The 21,876-nt window shown below is 43.3% G+C and overlaps 1 protein-coding gene across 1 annotated transcript in view; it reads left to right on the forward strand.

Moving 5' to 3' along the window:
- Positions 1-6,988: 6,988 nt before the first annotated feature.
- Positions 6,989-21,876, forward strand: part of CMTM8 (CKLF like MARVEL transmembrane domain containing 8) — a 91,169-nt gene continuing 76,281 nt past the window's right edge. The window contains exon 1 of the mRNA XM_027088259.1: positions 6,989-7,423. Coding sequence (XP_026944060.1) covers positions 7,277-7,423 — 147 coding nt within the window. The 5' untranslated portion in view covers positions 6,989-7,276. The remainder of the gene's footprint in view (positions 7,424-21,876) is intronic.

Here is a 21,876-nt window from a genome sequence, read left to right on the forward strand (position 1 = left end):
TGCTGCTGGAAGAAACAGTCCCTGGTCCCCAGGTTGACCATGCTGCCTTCCCACTGTTTAGGCTGACCTTGGGCCCACCCCTGGCCTGGCAGGGATCCCACCCATCACTCATTTACTGCTCTCTCCCCGTTTCTGATGACATATTCAGTAAAGGAAGGAACAGTCGTACAGAGCTGTGTAGTCCAATAGAGCACAGCACATTGTAGATATTAGATCAATGTTTTTTGAGCCAATGGCTGCAGCTAAGAACTCTGGGGAGCCCATCTTTTTCATTGAGATCAAGACCCTTAAGATTTTTATTTTTCATTTTATTTTATTTTGGCTCTGCCCAGCTTGTGGGATCTTAGTTCCCTGACCAGGGATCGAACCCGGGCCCTTAGCAGTGAAAGTGCCGAGTCCTAACCACTGGACTGTCAGGGAAGTCCCAAGAAGATTTTTAAAAAATCAAATAGAATTCAACTTAAGGCAGTGCTTGACCCAAAATAAGCCAATGATAAATTAATTACTACTTAGTTATTATTATTACACCTTCTAAACACCTAATTCTAAATCAGCTGACTTTTAACCTTCCTTGGCTCCAGAGAACCCTGGTCAACCCTAAGTACCCCTCCACTGATTTCACATTTCACTCACCTCTCTCTCCTCAGTAGTTCCTCCAGCCCCTCCACCCTCAGAGTCACCCTCAGAGTCACCCTCTCAGACTTCTAGAGGGCCTCCCAAGGGGAGGGAGAAGGAGAGGGGGCTGGGAAGGGAGAAGAGAGCCTTCCCCCTTTGCCTGAATCAGGTGATGCCAACTGATGGTTTCTCAGATTCGTTGTTCAGCCCACAAAGGTGACACATACAGTCTTTTAAAATAATGGACGTTAACTGGCAATATTTAAAAACTGGTATTTTAGTGGTTAGGACTCCAAGCTTTCACTGCCGAGGGCCTAGGTTCAATCTCTGGTCGGGGAACTAAGATCCCACAAGCTGCGTTGTGTGGCTGAAAATAAATAAATAAATAAACTGGGATTTCTAGCAATACTAGGCCCAAAGTTTTGCAAGGTAGCAATCAGGTGGGGTAGAAACCCAGGTGGCCATTTTAGAGCATTCGTGCTCTTGTTCACCACAGACCCCACCATTCTCTATTACATGTCCCTCAACTGAGTTTGAATGTTGGGCTGATTTCACTGCATTTCCAGGTTCCCAAATGTGGATTTATGGTAAGAGGAAAGTGAAATATTTCTGGTCCCTGTTTCTAAAACTAAAACACAAAAATAAAGTGTGACCCAGGTGATCATATGTTTCAAGAAAATGGGAGTGAATGGACTCCTTTGTGTGAGGTAAGAACCTTCTACAAAGTTAATATTTTAAGCCCAAGTGTATCTGGTTAGAAGACCACAATTCAAGAAGCCATTCTGAAACAAAACTGGCTGATACATTTACTTGTTTGACCTTATCTGCTAACCCCAGAGGACTTAAGGCCTCTGGTCAAACTGAGAGAGCATCTTGGAACACAAACAAACAGACCTACAGCTTCATTGGTGAATGGATTTGGGCCCCATGTCTGCCTGTTTTCAAGTTGAGGACAGACCAGACTGACTGGTAGCTTTCAGGACTGAGTAAAAGAACATTCTCACTTCTAAGCCAAACTCCTGCTTTCCCTACAAGACACATTAATAACAAGAGGAGGGGAGACAGGAAGTTCTGGGGTGGATAAACTACAAAATCAAATGTGCTTGGAGAATCTGAACTACAGTTGGAACTAGAGAACCCTATTTGTGATCAACCATAAATAATTATTTTTATTTTCTTAACTTTTGGAAATAAGTTCAGACTAACCAAAAAAATTGCAAAAAAAAAAAAAGATTTTCTGTAAACTTTCACCCAGATGCCACAAATATTAACATTTTACATAACAAGAGTATCAAGATTGAAATCATGGGATTAACACTGATACAATGCTGTTATCTAATCTACAAAATTTATTCATATTTCCCCCACTGTCTCACTGAGGTGTTTTTTTTTTAATTGTATATTTTTGAATTCACATGTATTTTATTCTATTTTTTAATTTTTTGGCCGAGTGGCATGTGGGATCTTAGTTCCCCAACCAGGAATCGAACCCGAACCCTCTGCATTGGAAGCATGGAGTCTTAACCACCGGACGCCAGGGAAGTCCCCTGAGGTTCTTTTTCCAACTCATCTAGCATTTTACCTTGCACTTGGCTCTCAAGTGTGGAACCATTCCTCAGTGTTTCTTTGTCTTTTATGACCTTGATACTTAACAAAATGTCCTTTGATTTTGGTCTGTCTGTTCTTTCCTCATGACTGAAGTCAGGTTATTCATTTTGATAAGAAGACCACAGAAGTGATGTTGCCTTCTCCTCGATGCGTCAGATCAGGAGGTACACGCTATCTGATAATACTGACTTTGACATCTGGTGGTGTCTCACAGGTCTCCCTACTGCAGAGTTACTTATGAATTCGTAAGTATTCAAAGGGAAAACTGTATCTTCTGGGGAGATACTTAGAGATGATGTAAATATCCTTTTTTCTCATCATACTTCCACTCACTAATTCTAACATCCATTGATGATTCTTGCCTGAAATTAATTAATTTTAAACTAGAATAATAATGAAGAGAAACGAGTGTTAGATGAATCTATAAAAAATTCTTATAAATGAGAATGTCCCTTGGTCCTCTTTCAGATAGTAGGTAAAAGTCACAAGGTGTCCACTTTTTCACTGAATTATTGATGAGCCTTGGGTCCCTATGGAATGGCCTGGGCTCCACAGATTCTTGGCAATGCTATATCTCATAGCTTGCTTCTCGGGTAATATGGCCTAGTGGAAACCATATTTCAGACTCTGTATAAACCCTCAACAACCCACACGAGAACCTTCTTCCATGCAAACAGATCTCCTTAGATTTCTCTGTATCTGTTTGTACCTGGCCTACTCATGCTGGCACTGTGGTGTCGCTTCACCTGTTCCTATAGGCTGGGTGATGTCTTTCTTACCTGTCCACCTTCTCCTCCCTTTTAATGAATTAGATACCTCCTACAAGTCTAAGCTCAAAGCTCTGTTCTGCATGAAGTCTTTTATAGGAGGGCAGGGCCTACCTTTTCTTCCTCTGATATTTTTCTGCATTTAAGAATAAAGTTTGGGGGACTTCCCTGGTAGGGCAGTGGTTAAGAATCCACCTGCCAATGCAGGGGACATGGGTTCGAGCCCTGGTCCGGGAAGATCCCACATGCCACGGAGCAACTGAGCCTGTGCACCACAACTACTGAAGCCAGTGCGCCTAAAGCCTGTGCTCAGCAACAGGAGAAGCCACCACAATGAGAAGCCTGCGCACTGCAACAAAGAGTGGCCCTGCTCACAACTAGAGAGGGCCCGCACGCAGCAACGAAGACCCAATGCAGCCAAAAATAAATTAATTAATCAACTAAAAAAAAAACACAGGTGTGAATTTTCATGACTTTGGATTTGGCAATGGAGTCTTAGATATAAAATCCAAAGCATGAGCAACAAAAGAAAATAAGCTAGACTTCATCAACATTAAAAAAAAAGAATAAAGTTTGGGTTTCAGCATTCATTCAATACCTCCTCTGGTGGGGAGGGAGAAAAAGAAGGGTAGTTCATAGTCCCTCAAGAAGTGGTAAAGAGAGGTACATAAAATGAATGAATTCTAAAGCAAAGAAGAAAAGAATAAGCTTTATGGAAATCTAATGGAAATCACAGAAAAGGTGGCTTTTGAAATGGGCCCAAAGGATGTAGATTTGAGCTGTGGGTGAAGGTAGGAGGCTTTCTAGGCTGAGAAGAGCTGGTTAAGGACATAAAGTGGTCACACCTACAGAGACATGTGAAAATGTATTTGGAGTTGGAATGGGAAGCATTCTAGAGCAGTTTGGGAAAAGGGCTGGAAGCATGAGGTGTGCCACCTCCTAGTGGCTTTTATAGTGTGCACAGTGGGACGTTAACCCAGATCTGAGCCTGGGGTTTCAGGACAATAATTCTTGCAAGTAGATGAAGGGTGGACTGTATAAACATGTCATTGGAGGAACGGACATCCCATCGGGAGGCTTCCAGGCAGAAGATGAGCACCTGAATTTAGGCAGCAGTTGGAAAGGAGCAGCCCATTTGTCAACAACCAGTGTATAATTGCTCCTTTGTAATTCTGAAATCTAAGAAGCTGAAAACCAAAAGTTTCAAGTTCGCAGAAAATGTATTTGGTAGAAACATATGACTTAACCTGGTGTGAAGTTATGCTGTGAAGTTATTCATTGTCTTTTTTTATCCCACTTAATGGATTAAAAAATGAAAGGCCGTGGATTAAAAGCAAAGGCCACAGTCTTTTGCTGCTTCTCTCATCCAGACATGGTGTCTATTTCCCCTCTGTTTGAATCAGGCTGCCCTTATCACTGGCTTTGACCAATAGAATGTGGCAGAAATGATGCTCTGTGGATTTCAAGGCTGGATCTTAAGAGATCTGCAGCTTCTGCTTATTTTTTCCCCTCTTGGAAGCCAACTACTGTGTAGAAGTCCAACTACTCTGAACCCACCATGCTACGAGGAAGCCTAATAAGCTTCATGGAGAGAGAGAGAGGCCAGGTAGAGGGGCACTGAAGTGCCAGAAAGGGAGTGAACAGAATGTGAGTGAAGGCTTTTCAGCCTTTCCACACCTGCCCTGCCACCGGCCGAAAACAGCTGAGTTAATGACTCCAACCAACACCCTGCGGAGCAGAAGACTCTGCCAGCCAAGCTCCGCCCAAATTCCTGACCCACAGATTCATGAGTAAGATGGTTGTTATTTTATTATTTTTATTTTTTTTTCAGTACGCAGGCCTCTCACTGTTGTGGCCTCTCCCGTTGCGGAGCACAGGCTCCGGACGCGCAGGCTCAGCGGCCATGGCTCATGGGCCCAGCTGCTCCGCGGCATGTGGGATCCTCCCGGACCGGGGCACGAACCCGTGTCCCCTGCATCGGCAGGTGGACTGTCAACCACTGCGCCACCAGGGAAGCCCTAGATGGTTGTTAGTTTAAACCACTGATGTTTGGGAGCATTTATCACACTGCAGTAGATAAGCCAAACACACATTTAATTCATTCACGTATTTTCATTGCCGAAAACTAGTGTATTTGATGAAAGTACCACTCCAGACCTCACTGAAGGTGTTATATGGTGTATGGTATATGTACATTTTTACTTTTCTAAATTAAAGATCTGAGTTTTGAAATCCATTTGGCCTCTGAGAAGGGCTTGCCCTTTGTAATACGGAAATAGAGCTGTTTCGACTTCCTTCCTGCCTTCGTTAAACGTCCTGCGTGATGCCACAGACAGCTTCTCCAGCCATTCCATGTGTGTATCTCTTACTTCCACAGCTGCAAAATTGGTTTCTCTAAACCAGTAGCTCTCAAACTTCTCTAAACCAGTAGCTCTCAAACTTCAGTATGTATCAGAGTCTCCTGGAAGGCTGGTTCAAAACCAGCTTCCTGGCGTCTGCCCTCAGAGTTTCTGATTCAGTGGGTCTAGGGGCTTGAGAACTTGCATTTCTGAGAGTTCCTGGTTGATACTGATGCTGCTGGTCCGGGTACCACACGTTGGGAACCGCTGCTCTCGGGGAAAGGGCTATATTTCTTATTCTCTTTACCCACCAGCCCAAGATGCTTAGCAAATGCTCATAGATGGAATTTCTCTAAATCGTCGTCTTTGTAATGCTTTTGAAGCCTTAACTTTTTACTCCCTGAGGTCCTCCTGAGTAGGCCCTAGACTAAAAGAAACGAATTCCTTGTTTTGTTTTATTAGATCATATGCAATAGTTTTTGCTTTCTCTGCTCAGCTGATAGGACATTGTGGCAAAAAATGTCCCTTCTGATCTTTTTTAAACGTGTCTTGGGACGGATAAGAGGGATGCGGTGACTCCAGAGCGACGCTTTATTTGTGAACAAGGATTATTTCCTTTCCTTTTGGGGGTTTCTGAATAAAATAGAACGTTTCTTGCCATCCTTTCACAATACAAAAGGAGAGAGCGCCATGAAGATGCTTTTGTTGGCAAGGCGCCCATGTACGCATTTTACAGATGGCACCACTGAGGCACAGAGAGGTGGAGGCCCTTGCTCCTGGTCACACAGCTGAGAAATGCAAGTGCCGGTGTTGGAGCTCGGGTCAGCCCGACCCTCTAACAAGCTGCCTCACTGTGTGGGGCTCCCTCATCCTCTCCCGCACCCCAGGAAAATACAGCCCGTTAGTCAGAAACTTCAGTTTGCACAACACACACACCGTTCAAGCTTTCCTCCAACATTTCCTCCCGAGGGTTATGGGACACTGATTCATCATGACCAGGGATCCCAAATATCTCCCCGCTCTTATCTCCGGGCCAGGTGCCGGCCCCGAGGCTCCACGGATCCCGGCGATCGAGTCACTGCGAGCGCCAAGAAGCATCTCGCTTTCCAAACCCGGCGAAAAAGTTGGTTCCTCAAATTTGTTCCTGGCAGGAGGGGCAAGAAATCACGCCGGGCTTCGGCAGCGGAAGCGGCGGCAGGGGGAGAAGCTCTGGTTGGACCGTCCCGGCGGCCTCGCATCGATCTCGGGTCTAAGGTCCGGCCGGATCGTAATTCCAGCCGCTCTTAACGCCCCTAGAGTCACGGCCCCTCCCCACACCCTCCATTCCCGGAGCCGCAGGGCCCGGAGGCCTGGCTCTCCCCGGGGTCCAAGGACCGAGGGCTGGCCACCGCCAGGTGGAAGGAGACAGGTTAACGGCGGCCCGCCCCCGGGAGGCGGGGCCTGGCGGAGCGGCCGCGACCCCCGCCCTCCCTCCCCCCACTCCCCGCGCCCTCCTGCCCCAACTCTCCGTGCAGCCTGTCGCCCCGCGCGCGCTAGCGCGCCCTCCGTCCGTGAGCCCCGCAACAGGTGAAGCGGCCGCCGCTCCTCTGCGCCTCCGCGGGGCGGTCTCTCCCCACCAGCCGCGCGCCCGCCCCTCTCCACGCCCCCTCCCCTCCGCCCGGCCTTCGCCGCCTCCCTTGGCTGCTGGCGGCCTCCCCTCGCCCGGTCTCCTGCTCCGGGGCCCCCGCGCAGGCCGAGAGCCCGCGCGCCTAGGAGCAGGGGAGGCCGCGCACTCTACGGACACGCACTGCGGCCGGACGGATCCAGGCGGTGCCCCCGGCGCGCCCTGGGCCCCGCGCCGCCGCGCTCCCCTCCCCCCCCGCCGGTGTCCCCGGGCTCAGGGCCGCGCGGCCAGCCGCGACGCGCCGGGGGTCCCAGAGGCGGGGCCGGCCCGGCCGGGGCGCGACGATGGAGGAGCCGCAGCGCGCCCGCTCGCACACCGTCACCACCACCGCCAGCTCCTTCGCGGAGAACTTCTCCACCACCAGCAGCAGCTTCGCCTACGACCGCGAGTTCCTCCGCACCCTGCCCGGACTCCTCATCGTGGCGGAGATCGTGAGTGCCTCCGGGCGGGCTGGGCTGGGGGCAGGGGCGCAGGTGGGCCCCGCGCCGTGCTCCTCGCCTGGGAGCTTGTTCACATGCTCGGGAGGGCTTCGAAGGAATCCTTTTTGCTCAGCCTCTTCTTCATCCCCAGGTGCCGAACTCAGAGACCCCCTCTCTGAACGAGGTCTCATCACCTTGGGCTCTTTTGGGGGAGACGGTCGTGACCCTTGGGAGGTCCGTTGGAGAGAAACTCGACTTGCTGGGTCCTCTCTGTGGTCGTGGTGTGTTCTGAGAGCAGGATGCTTGGTGGGCATTGAGTTTGTGTTAATGAGTGTCAGGGACACCTGGCGCCTCCCTTATCTGCTCTCTACCTGGGTGGCCTTTTCCCTAAAAGAAAAACTTTACGAAGATCAGAGGAGAGGAGAAGACTTTTTCTTTTTTTAAATTTATCTCCCTGGTAGTAAAATCGAGGTGAATCAGGAGACATTTACTGAATAAAATCTGAGGGTCTCCTGTCTGGTGCTCTTTGAAGACCAAAGGGTCTCCTGTTTGGTGCTGTGCACATCCTGGTTTAAGACTCAGAACGTTCCTGGGGAGGAGGCCGGGCATGTGCCTTCTCCTCTCCATAGGAAGACATGGAGGCTGAGAGGTCGAGTGATCGCCCCTTAGGTCCCATCGTGGCTGAGAAAGGACGCCGGCCGTGTTAGCAGCTAGTGGTTGCCACTATTTATTGTCTTCATCCTGTGCCAGGGTCTCGTCAAGCGCTTTAGATGCCTTCGTGCTCTCATGTACCACACAACAACCCTATCCTGTGAATGTAGCTTTAATTATTATCTCATTTTACATGTGAAGAGACTGAGACTCAGAGAGAGGAAGTAGGTCGCACCTGGGGGTGGTGGAGGTGGGATTCAAACCCAGGCCTGCCTTACTCCAGAGTCCTGCTCTTAACTGCCAAGGGGCATCCCTTGCAGCTGTCTAAGCAGCGCCCCTTTTGCTGTATCTCGTATACTTTCACTTAAACATTTGTGGGATTGAAATCTAGCCTATATGGGGCCATGATGGTGCCGAAGTGACTGAGGACCCCAGTGGTTCCTCTGAGAAACCTTCAGCAAAACCTGTGCACATCAAGTAGCTTGCTTGCTCCTCCGGAGCCTCAGAGCCCAACCCAGACCAACTGAATCAATCCCAGGTGTATCCAGTGCACGAGGAGTTTGAAGTGTTGGCTTAGCCCATGCCCCAGCTGGTTCTCTCAGCTGGTTGCCCCAGCTGGTTCCCCCAGCTGGCATTGAGGCCTTCAGGAGATCCAAAAAAAAGCTGGGGTATTGGAATCACTGTGCAGGGCCTGGCTTATAGGAATTCAACAAATATTTGCTGTGTGAATGAAGGAGTTGGCAGGCTCCCCTGCTCCAGCAGAAAGAGCAGAAGCTAAAATGACAGAGATGGGGCTTCTACCCTGTGGTGGATGTGGACCAGGCTTAAAGTAAAACACCTCTTGTTTTCTGATTTATGGTCAATAAACTCCATGTTACATACTTTTTCCGAAAGTTGGAAAGTGAAAGAAAAAATGTAAATGGTCCACAATCACGTTACTAGAAATAACCACTGTTGATGTTGGCATGTATACTTTACGATTTCAATACTTTTTTAAAAATTTGTTTGTTTGTTTGTTTTTTGCGGTACGCGGGCCTCTCACTGTTGTGGCCTCTCCCGTTGCGGAGCACAGGCTCCGGACACGCAGGCCCAGTGGCCATGGCTCACGGGCCCAGCCGCTCCGCGGCATGTGGGATCTTCCCGGACCGGGGCACGAACCCGTGTCCCCTGCATCGGCAGGCGGACTCTCAACCACTGCGCCACCAGGGAAGCCCCTCAATACGTTTTTTGAAAAAAATGGAAAAATATGCAGGAAAAATTGTCCTTATTACTAGTAGAGTTGGGTTTTTATTTTTAACACGTCTGTATATGCACAAGTTTTAAAGAGTCATGGTTCTACGGGTAAAAATGTAAGTTTCCCCCACCATCGCTGGTTCTTGATTCCCCCCGCCCCCCCCAAATTGTAGATGTTATTCAGTGGCTTCCCATTCTGAAAGATGAGGCTTTAGCTCTCTTGGACCACCTCTTTCCCACCCCCATTATACATACACCTTTCCTGTCTTTGGGTTACATCACTAACCAGTGCTACCTTAGGATACAGGAAACACTGTTCACGGAGCCACTGAGTGGTCTGTGAGTGCTTTTCCTTTTCTGCCCAATTTCTTGTTTTCCCTGCAGTTTGTAATTCTATTTCCGTGTTTTAGTTCTCTAGATATTTAGACACTAACTTTACCTTAGTTGTTTGAATCCCCTCTCTGGAAACTGAGACACAGCAGGTACTCAGTCAGGGTCATCCTTCTGACCAGTCCTCTCTGGGAGCTACTCACCTCCTCCCACCCAGCCTGCTCACCTGGGCACAGCTAATGGCCTGGGATCTCCTGCGTGTCACCCTGGAGATTCTCTTCCCCTCTCTCCTGGGTTGGACCCCCTCCTTCCCATGACCTGTGCCCTTCTCTGTCTTGACTCACCGCCGCTGGGGGAATACACAGCCTCTGGTAGTCTCCTGAGAAAGGATGCCTGTGTAAATCGAGATTTGCATTTTTCAAAATATCTTGATTCCACTGTTACACATAATTAATAGGTTGACTATGTAAAGAATGGTAGATTGGAAATTGTTTTCCCTCAGAATTTTGAAAGTATTCCTCTGTTATCTTCTAGCTCTTATAATTCTTTAAGAAAAATTCCAATTCTTGATCCCCACCCCCCACCCTTTCTGGAAGCTTGTAGAATCTTCTTTCTCCCCAGAGATCTGTAACATCATAATGATGTGCCTTCGCAGGAGGCACTAAGGACCTGGTGTGTTCTCTCAATCAGGAAAACTCATGGACGTTTAAGGAGATTTTTTTTAAATTGAATTTTTATCTTTCCATTTTCTTAGTTTTTTTCCTGAAATTCCTTTTATACTTTTTTTCCCCTACGCATGTATTTTCTTATAATTTTTCTCATGGATTTAACTGCTGTGTTTACTTACCATGAACATTTTTCAGGGTCTTGGATCTCTTGCATTATTACAGTTTTCTGTCATATAGAAGTACTATATTTGATTTCCTCAGCTTTCTGTTTTAAAACTAACATGTTCTAGGTTTTACTAGTATAGCCAGTGGTGTAGCAATCTTCCTGTTTTTCCCTCTCTTTCCACACTTTTCCGGTGACTTTCTTTTCTTTTTTTTAATTAATTAATTTTATTTATGTATTTATTTTTGGCTGTGTTGGATCTTCGTTGCTGCGCATGGGCTTTCTCTAGCTGCAGCGAGCGGTTGCTACTCTTCATTGCGGTGCATGGGCTTCTCATTGCGGTGGCTTCTCGTTGCAGAGCACGGGCTCTAGGCACGCAGGCTTCAGTAGTTGTGGTACATGGGCTCAGTAGTTGTGGCTCGCGGGCTCTAGAGTTCAGGCTCAGTAGTTGTGATGCACAGGTTAGCTGCTCCGCGGCATGTGGGATCTTCCCAGAACAGGGCTCAAACCCTTGTCCCCTGCATTGGCAGGCAGATTCTTAACCACTGTGCCACCAGGGAAACCCTCCAGTTGACTTTATTGAGGGAAAGTTCCTTAAAGTATATATTGATGTGTCAAAGGGTATACAAATTTACATATTCTGTTTTGATATATATCCTGAAGTTATCTTTCCCCAAAGCTGTATTAATTTAAACTGTCATTAGTAATGTGAGCCTATTAAACTAAAAATATTTTTTTACATTAGAAGAACTTTTAAAATTAAAAATGCTAAGGATCACCCTAAATAGTATACTATGTTTTATTGACCCAAGATCGTTTTTTGTTCATGTTTTAATATCTGGGTCAGGATGCAGCTTACAATGGATGGTTTCTTGAACTTAGTGAAAAATTGTACCACTGCTTCTTTATCCCAGGATGGCGGCAGGGCGGTTTCAAACTATTACTCTTCCAGCCCTGAGATTAAGTTAGACCTGCCCCCAGAAGAATGCTACTTTCTGCCTTGAAAATACAAAATACTGAGACAAAGAATTGCTAAGAACCTGACTCCCTGCTTGAGCCTGGGGGAAGTAATAGAGAACAAAACACAATGTTTCCCCAAACCTGTTGTCAAAATCCCTTGCCCTGGCTTTCTCACAGGGGTGAGTGGTAATAGGTAAACCTGCTAAAATACTCTAGGCTGTGCCAATGTAGCATCGTGTAGAAACCAAATTGTAATGGTTTCCTTCCTTTTAAAGTTTTATAACAAGCTGGAAGCAATCTAGTACTTGACCTGTGACTCGTAGGACGCTGTGATCTCATAACAGTTATGAGTATATGAAGAATAAAAGTGATTTGTCAGAAGGTGAGTTAATCTCATCCTTCCTGTTATTGGTGACTTCAAAATGAGTTATGTCATCCGTGTAATAATGTCAGATCGCCTTTCATTTACTTACTGTCATGAGCAAAGTTAGGGGAAGGACAAAATAGGGTTTCCCGAGAGCTGGAATCTAAATTATTCTATCCTGTTGAGTTCTTTTTAAAGAATAGTGAACATATTTTTTCTGCTTCACAAAAAACAATACCTAGTCTTGGTAGAAAAATTATAAAAATGCAGGTAAGAAAATAAAAACACCCTTTAATTCTCACCCTCACGGTGGTTACTATCAGGCATGGTACCAACCCATGTCTGGGAGTGGGGAGGCTTTTCAAAAATTTTTGGTTATTGTAATGCCTGAGGTTTCTATTGGTGTTTAGTGCCCTGGGGGCCAGGGAGGCTAATGTCCTAAAGTGCCTGGGGCAGTACCCAACCATGAAGAATTGCTTTGCCAGCTGCCAACAGCACCACCGTTGAGGAACTCTGGGTGAACCACTGTTTACCCCTTGGAGTAAACCATTCTAGAGTTTCTTAAGTGGTTGTATGTTACTTATCTTTATTTTTTTTAAAATGTAGTCACTTGTAAACTCCTCCTTGTTTACTGCTGTGACCATCTGTGCTGGACATCTTCCATTTGTTACTTGGATGCACTCTCCACCCGGCTCTCCACCCTGCAGGCTGACTTGCACGGATCGTGTCCAGGGTCCCCTCTGATGTCCCACTGGATTCCGATGTCCTCCCGGCACCCGCAGGAGGCTGTAAGGTGGGAGGGGAGCAGGTTCCTGGGATTCCTCCCTGCTGGGGCTCAGCAGCCTGGCTGTGTCCCTCCGTGCTGGGCGGGCCGTCTGGCAGCCCTCTGCACTCGGCTGTTTTCCCTGGCTCTGCTGACTGGTCACTCCCAGCCGCTTCCTCTTGCCAGGCACTGCGCTATGGCTTGTGGTCTTCTGCACCCTGCTTTCTAAATAAGACCTTTATTAAACTCTGCTCAGATTACCCAATCTAAATGTGCCAGTTTCTGGGGAGACCTGATAAGTTACCTTTCCCCATCAGTGATTAATTTCTTCTGGCATTCTTTTTTCTTTTTTTTTAATTTATTTATTTTTGGCTGATTGGGTCTTTGTTGCTGCACCGCAGGCTTTCTTCTAGTTGCGGCGAGTGGGGGCTGCTCTTCGTTGCGGTGCACGGGCTTCTCTTGTTGTGGAACATGGGTTGTAGGCGCACAGGCTTCAGTAGTTGTGGCATGCGGGCTCAGTAGTTGTGGCGCACGGACTTAGTTTCTCTGCGGCATGTGGCATCTTCCTGGACCAGGGCTCAAACCTGTGTCCCCTGCATTGGCAGGTGAATTCTTAACCACTGCACCACCAGGGAAGCTCTCTTCTGGCATTCTTAAAGGCCACCTAGTATTCCATAAATATCCAGGTTCCTGCTGCTCAGTTTAGGTTTCTTTCTTTTCTGTGACAGTGTTGTAACAAACATTCTTTAAGCTACATCTTTCTGGGTGGTCTTTAATATTTTCTACAGATGAGTACTTAGAATTGAGTAACAGGGTATATGAATCTTCTTTAAAGTCAAATTTATAGAGGTATACAGTAAAATTTACCTTTTCTAGTGTAGAGTTCTATGAGTTTGGGCATAGCCGTGTTTAAAAAGCAGCTTTTTTTTTTTCTTTTTTTTGACGACGTTGGGGGTAGGAGTTAATTAATAAATAAACAAATTAATTATTGCTGTGTTGGGTCTTCGTTTCTGTGCGAGGGCTTTCTGTAGTTGTGGCAAGCGGGGGCCACCCTTCATCGCCGTGCGCGGGCCTCTCACTATCGCGGCCTCTCTTGTTGCGGAGCACAGGCTCCAGACGCGCAGGCTCAGTAGTTGTGGCTCACGGGCCTAGTTGCTCCGCGGCATGTGGGATCCTCCCAGACCAGGGCTCGAACGCGTGTCCCCTGCATTAGCAGGCAGATTCTCAACCACTGCGCCACCAGGGAAGCCCTAAAAAGCAGCTTTATTGAGATATCATTCACGAAAAGTTGATCTTTTAAAAGTGTACAGTTTAGGGATTTTTAGGATATTCACATTTGTACAGCTTTCACTTCTGATTTTAGAACATTTCTGTCACTGCAAAAAGAAACCTCTACCTGTTAGCAGTCACTCCTTGGTCTCCCCTGGCCTCAGCCCTTGGTGACCACTAATCTACTTTCTACCTCTATGGATTTGTCTATCCTGGTCATTTCTTTATAAATGGAATCCTACAATATGTGGCCCTTTCTGTCTGGCTTCTTTTACTTAGCATAATGTTTTCAAGGGTCATCCAGGCTGTAGTATGTCTCGGTACTTCATTCCTTTAGTTGCCAAATAATATTTCATTGTATTATATATATATATAACATTTTGTTTATTCATTTGTCAGTTGATGGACATTTGGGTTGTTTCCACATTTTGACAATTACGAATATGCTACTGTGAACCTTCATGTATAAGTTTTTCTGTGGACATAGTTTTCAGTTCTCTTGGGCATTTACCTAGGAAGGGATGGCTGGATCATATGGTAACTCTTTGTTTAATATTTCGAGGCACTGCTAGACCGCTTCCAAAGTGGCTGCACTGATTTACAATCCCAACAGCAATATGAGTGTTCCCGTTTCTCCACATCCTCACCAAGATTTATTTTCTTTTTGATTCTAATCATCCTACAAGGTATGAAGTGGTATCTCATAGTGGTTTTGGTTTGTATATCCAAATACAAGCCCTTGAATTTTAGTATCACGTTGCCAATTTCTGCAAAAAGGGCGGCTGGGATTTTTTTTTTAATTTATATATATAAATTTATTTTATTTATTTATTTTTGGCTGCATTGGGTCTTTGTTGCTGCGCGCGGGCTTTCTCTAGTTGTGGTGAGTGAGGGCTACTCTTTGTTGAGGTGCGTAGGCTTCTTATTGCGGTGGCTTCTCTTTTTGCGGAGCGTGGACTCTAGGCGTGCGGGCTTCAGTAGTTGTGGCACACAGGCTCAGTAGTTGTGGCTCGCAGGCTCTAGAGCACAGGCTCAGTAGTTGTGGCACACAGGCTCAGTAGTTGTGGCTCGCAGGCTTTAGAGCACAGGCTCAGTAGTTGTGGTGTACAGGCTTAGTTGCTCCGCGGCATGTGGGATCATCCCGGACCAGGGCTCAAACCCGTGTCCCCTGCATTGGCAGGCAGATTCTTAACCACTGCGCCACCAGGGAAGCCCTGGCAGCTGGGATTTTAATATGGATTGTATTCAACCTGTAGATCAATTGGGGGAGTATTGCCGCCTTAAAAAAATTGTTTTCCGATTCATGAACATGGGATGTCTTTCCATTTATTTAGATCTTCTCTAATTTCTTTACCAGTGTTTTATAGTCTTCTGCATACATGTCTTGCATTCCTTTTGTTAAATTTATTCCTAAGTATTTTATTCTTTTTGATGCTATTGAAGATGGAATTATTTTCTTAATTTCATTTTCAAATTGTTCATTGCTAGATCATAGAAATCCAACTGAGTTCTGTATCCTTGACCTTGTATCCTACAACTTTGCTGACCTCATTTATTAGTTCTAATAGTTTTGTGTGTGTTTGTGTGTGTGTAGGGGGTGGGGTGGGGTTGGCCTATGTGTTTTTAAGGCTTTTGTTATTACTGCCAAGTTGTACAGAAAGGTTTAAACTGATTTGCGTTCCCTCTAGTGGTGTTTCAGTGTTTGACAGGGTTTGTTTCTGCAAATGCTCAAACTTTTAATATTTGCCCGTTTTCTTGGGGTGGGAGATGTTCAGATTAATAAAAACTGACTTGGCATAAACACCCACCAGGCAGACCATCAGCTAATATTCAGGGGAGCCCTGCACATGTGTAAAAAAGCAAACTTTAAAAAAAAATTTTATTGGAGTAGAGTTGATTTACAATGTTGTGTTAATTTCAGGTGTACAACCAAGTGAATCAGTTATACATATCTCCACTCTTTTTTAGATTCTTTTCCCATATAGGTCATTAGAGAGTATTGAGTAGAGTTGGCTGTGCTATACAGTAGGTCCTTATTAGTTACCTATTTTATATATAGTAGTGCGTATATGTCAATCCCAAACTCCCAATTTATACCCCACCCCAACCATAAGTTTGTTTTCTACATCTGTGACTCTATTTCTGTTTTGTAAATAAGTTCATTTGTACTATTTTTTTAGATTCCACATATAAGTGATATCATATATTTGTCTTTGTCTGATTTCACACAGAAAGCAAATGGTTTTTGTTTGTGTTCCTCTGATTATTAAAATTGAACATTTTAAATATGCTTATTAGCCATTTATTTTTTCTTTTAGTAACTACCTGTTGTTTTTTTTTTTCCTTCACCCATTTAAAAAAATAGGGCTTTTTTTTTTTTTTTTTGGCCGGCTGCATGGCTTCTGGGATCTTAGTTTCCTGACCAGGGATTGAACCCGGCCCCTTGGCAGTGAAAGCCTGGAGTCCTAACTACTGGACCACCAGGGAAATCCCGGGGCTCTTTCTTTCTTTAAAAAATGTTTTAGAGATATAAAAGGGAGCAAAGACGTTAATGAAAATTACTTCCAGGAGGGAAATAAGATTGGTTTGGGGGATGTGTTTGAATAGGGAGTTTTGCTTTTTAACTCCTTATCTTTTGTATGGTTTAAATTTTTTATAATGAATATATTTATACATTAATGTAATTAGAGAAGCTTAAAGCAGTGTGTTCGTTGTACAAATAAATTTAAAATCATGTATCTATAGAGTGAAAACTGAATGTCTCTGGTCTCCGCTAACCTACCTCCTTCACTCCACATTTCTTTCTTTTTCTTTTTTTTGGCTGCGCCCTGTGGCGTGCAGGATCTTAGTTCCCTGACCAGGGATAGAATCCGGGCCCCCTGCAGTGGAAGCACGGAGTCCTAACCACTGGACTGCCAGGGAAGTCCCTACCATTCACATTTTTCTGTACACTTGTTCTGTACACTTGCAAATACACATGTAGTATAAAACAAATACACACGAATGAGTGTATTACATATTCTGCAATTTATTTTTCATTTAATAATATCTTGATATTTTTCCATATCGCTTTTTGTTGATTTATGTTTCCTGTGTATTATGAGTATTAATTTTCTTTAGTCATTTGTTATTAGTATCATTCATGACATTTTTCATCAAAATAAGTTTCTAATTTGCATGAAATTTAGAGTGTTACCTTTATTTAGCCTTGCGGGGTTTAGTTTGCTTAAACACGGCTTCCTTATCCCCAGGATTATACAAATATTTGAAGAAAATATAGTTTCTTTAAATGCTAAAAATATTTACCAGTGGGAGTTCTCTGGTGCTCCAGTGGTTAGGATTCAGTGCTTTCACTGCCATGGCTTGGGTTCAATCCCTGGTTGGGGAACTGAGATCCCGCGCGCCGCACAGGGTGTATTTATTTATTGATAAATACAAATTATACAATAAATACATAAATTAAAAAAATATTTTTTTTAAAAAATTGCCATCTAAAGCTGTAAGTTCTTTCTGTGTGGATAAGAATGTAATCTCACTGTTTTCCCCCAAATGCATAGCTAGTTGTCTCACCATTAATCATATTATATTCCCACATACGTGAAACTATTTCTTGACCCTGTTCTATTTCTGAGTCATTCCAAATTGACTGTAGCTTTATCATGCATTTTAATATTCAGTAGGGTAAATCATACAAATTTTTCTCTTTCTTGCTGTGCTTGTATACTTACACTAACACTTAGAGGTGATTTTTTTTTTTTAACATCTTTATTGGGGTATAATTGCTTTACAATGGTGTGTTAGTTTCTGCTTTATAACAAAGTGAATCAGTTATACATATACATATGTTCCCATATCTCTTCCCTCTTGCGTCTCCCTCCCTCCCACCCAGAGGTGATTTTTAAAATCAGTGTTCCTTACATTCCACTACAACTTTGATTGAGATTGCATTAAATTTATAAATTAATTTGAAGAGATGTCCTTATAATATTGAATCTTATCACCTAGGGATATTGTATCTCTCTATTTATTTAAGGTCATTTTATGCTCTTGAAGTCGTAAGTTTTTTCCAGATGAGTTGTATGTACTTCTTACTATATTTGATAAATAGGATTTATAAAAAATGAATTGGATTTGGCAATTTCTGACTATTTGTGGTTTGTAAGAAAGCTGTTGATTATCTTGTTTTACTCTTGTGTGTAGCCATTTTATTTGAGTAATTAGTTCTAATAGTTTTATTATTTTATAAGTAAATTATAGTAATAACTGTGAAACAATGATGATTTTCTTTTCCTTTTTATATTTATACTTTTTTTTTTCATTATTACATAGGTTAGGACTGCCAGTGTAATGTTGAATGATTGGGATGAGATGGGTATCCTTGGCGGACTCATAACTTTAATTGCGGTGTTTCTAATGCTTTAATGATAATACAGGTTTTACTGTAGGTTCTGGTAGATATTCTTTATTGAATTAAGGAAGGTAGGTTTAACGGTGTAACTAGTTTAATCAGGAATGGTTGTTGAATTGGGGAGATAGGATTTGGCTGGGGGGGTGCCTTTTTATTAGGTGATCATATAGGTTTTTGCTTTTTTCTATTTGCTAATGGAGTGAGTTGTATTAGGAGATCTAATGTTGAATCATTCTTGTACTCCTAGGATAATCTCTATTTAGTTATAAGGTATTCTTTTAATAAACTAGTGGATTTTAAGACTTTTTTTTAACTCTTGGGTTTGATTTGTTAGTATCATATCTGAGGGTTTTGTGTCTATGTTCATATGTAAGACCAGCCTTGTAGATCACTTTGCTGTGTTCTATTTTGTCTGATTTTAATACTGCCACTCACCCCAGCTTTTTTTGGCTAGCATTTATCTGATGTGTTCTTGTCCTTTTTTAATTGAAGTGAGATTCACATAACATACCTCAGAGATATTGTGGTTTCAGACCACCACAATAAAGCAAATATCAAAGCTACTCACATGAATTCTTGGATTTCCAAGTGCATATAAAAGTTATGTTTACACTATACTGTATGCTATTATGTGTATAATAACATTACATCTCAAAAAACAAATGTACATACCTTAACTAAAAATACCTTGTTGCTAAAAAATGCTACCCATCACCTGAGCCTTCAGTGAGTCCTAATCTTTTCGCTGGTGGAGGGTCTTGCCTGGATGTTGATGCTGCTGACTGATCAGGGCAGTGGCTGCTGAAGGTTGGGGAGGCTGCGGCAGTTTCCTAAAACAAGACAGCAGTGAAGTCTGCCACCCAAATTGACTCTTCCTTTCATGAATGATTTCTCTATAGCATGCAGTGCTGTTTGATAGCATTTGACCCACAGTAGAACTTCTTTCAAAATTGGAGTCAATCCTCACAAACACCGCCACTGCTTTATCAACTAAGTTTATGTAATATTCTAAATCCTCTGTTGTCATTTCAGCAGTCGATTAAGTTCACCATCTTACATGGACCAGGTTCATGGCGCCCCAAAGCAATTAAAATAGTATCATCAGAGATCACTGATCACAGATGACCATAACAAATGTAGTAATAATGAAAAAGATTGGGACTTCCCTGGTGGTGCAGTGGTTAAGAATATGCCTGCCAATGCAGGGGACACGGGTTCGAACCCTGGTCTGGGAAGATCCCACATGCCATGGAGCAACTAAGCCCGTGTGCCACAACTACTGAGCCTGCGCTCTAGAGCCCGCGAGCCACAACTACTGAGCCCACATGCTGCAACTACTGAAGCCTGCGTACCTACAGCCCATGCTCCACAACAAGAGAAGCCACCACAATGAGAAGTCCGCGCACTGCAATGAAGAGTATCCCCCGCTTGCCACAACTAGAAAAAAGCCCTCGCGCAGCAACAAAGATCCAATGCAGCCAAAAAAATAAAATTAATTAATTAATTTAAAAAAAACACCAGAAAATACCCTACTTAACATAATGAAAAAGTTTGAAACATTGTGAGAATTAACAAATGTGACAGACACAAAGTGAGCAAATGCTATTAGAAAAATGGTGCCAATAAGACTTTTTTGATGCAGGGTTGCCCCAAGCCTTCAATTTGTAAAAAACACAATATCTTTGAAGTGCATTAAATCAAAGTGCAATGAAATGAGGTATGTCTATAAAATTAACTATTTTAAAATGAACAATTGAATGGCATTTAGTACATTCACAATGTTGTGTGATCACTTCTTTCTAGTTCTGGAACATTTTTATCTCCTCAAAGGAAACCCTACCTCTAATTTTCTTCCTTTTTGTCATCTGGTTATATCTTCTGTATTGATCATATAACTAGATTTTAGTTCTATACTGAGTCTGAGAATTTGTCTTTCGATGTGGAAATTTTTAACACATATTTATTGTGATAACTTATTTAGAATTTTTGGTTTTCCTTATTTTTTCCTCTAGTGATTGAAAGTTATAAATTCCATTTCTATTTTGTTTGGAGTTACTTTTAAAAATCTACCCAAAATATTTATACATATTTTTCTAACTACCCAGAGAATTAAGATGTGTAACCACATTCCATTCAAGAGATAACACTTAACCTATTCCTCACCATGCACTTTGTGTTAGACAATTTTTTGTTTTTTTTAATAACCTTTATTGAGATATAATTCGTATACCATACAGTTTACCCACTTAAAGTGTACAACTCAGTGGCTTTTGGAATATTCACAGAGTTGTGCAACCATCACCATAATCAATTTTAGAATATTTTCATTGTCCCAGAAAGCAACCCCATACCCATTAGCAGTCATTCTCCATTTCCCCACAACTCTCCCTATGCTATCACTAATTCTGCATTCTGTCTCTATAAAATTTGCCTATTTTGGACATCTCATATAAATGGAATCCCACAATATGTGATCTTTTGTGACTCTCTTCTTTCACTTAGCCTAATATTTTCAAGGTTCATCCATGTTGAAGCATGAATCAGTACTTCATTTCTTTTTATTGCCAAATATTATTTCATTGTATGGCTACATTTTATCTATCCATTCATGAGTTCATGGACATTTGGGGTTGTTTTCACCTTTTAGCTATTGGTAATGCTGTTAAGAACATTTATGTACAAGTTTTTATGTAGACATATATTTTCGTTTCTCTTGGATGTATTCCTAGGAGTGGAATTGCTGGATTGTGTGATAACTTTATATTTAACTGTACGAGGAACTACCAGACTGGTTTCCAAAGTGAATGCACCATTTTACAATCCCTGGGCTACTTTTTTAAAAAATGATTTCTTAGGAATAATTACTTGCCAGTTGTCTGAAGCTTTACACCCATATTACCAAACAACTATTTTGACGACTACAGGTTTAATTTTTTTCATGCCGTTCTTTGTGTTATTTGCTTTCTTGGTTTATTTTTCACTTTTGAAGTACCTCCTTGAGTAATTCTTTTAGCAAGGGTTTGAAGGTGTTGAATTTTTTGAATCCTTGCACATCTAATAACATCTTTCTTTTACCTTTATACTTGAATAATTTGGTTGGTATAAAATGTAGGTCTTAAAATTTCTTTTCATTAATTCTTTGAAGATGTTGCTTCATTGTCTTCTAGCATCCGGTGGTGTTAATAAGAGACCTGATGGTCTGGTAGTCCCTGGACAGGCCTGTAAGGTTCAGTCCCCCCCCACCCCCCTTGGTCTCATGATTGCCATTCCCACAGATTTAGTTGCAGTACAACCTTACATGAATGATGCCTTGCACATTAAATTACCTATAAGAATGTAGAAAGCTGGTGTTGATGGTGTAGCAAGAAATTGTAGGTGGAATGTGGTTCCTGTATCAGGGTGAAATGGCTCATGAAAGGCAGTTTTGCAACCATATGAGGTAATTATACTGGAGCATCAGGTTGATGTGGTTGGGAGTAAAAGATTGTTAAGCTTCCACCTGGAGTTTCCTGAGTCCTGGTGGGATCTGTGCCTGGGCAGGCTGAACGCCCTCATTCCAGCCTGGGAGAAATCAGGAAGACCTTGAAACCCCTCTCTCAGGACAGCTCTAGCCAGATGTTCCCGGCTGAGAACATGTCCTTTGCATCAGTTGCAGT

This window comes from Aethalodelphis obliquidens, unplaced genomic scaffold (genome assembly GCF_003676395.1).
Source record: "Aethalodelphis obliquidens isolate GAN/ISIS:26980383/991018 unplaced genomic scaffold, ASM367639v1 scaffold62, whole genome shotgun sequence".
Lineage (NCBI taxonomy): Eukaryota > Metazoa > Chordata > Mammalia > Artiodactyla > Delphinidae > Aethalodelphis > Aethalodelphis obliquidens.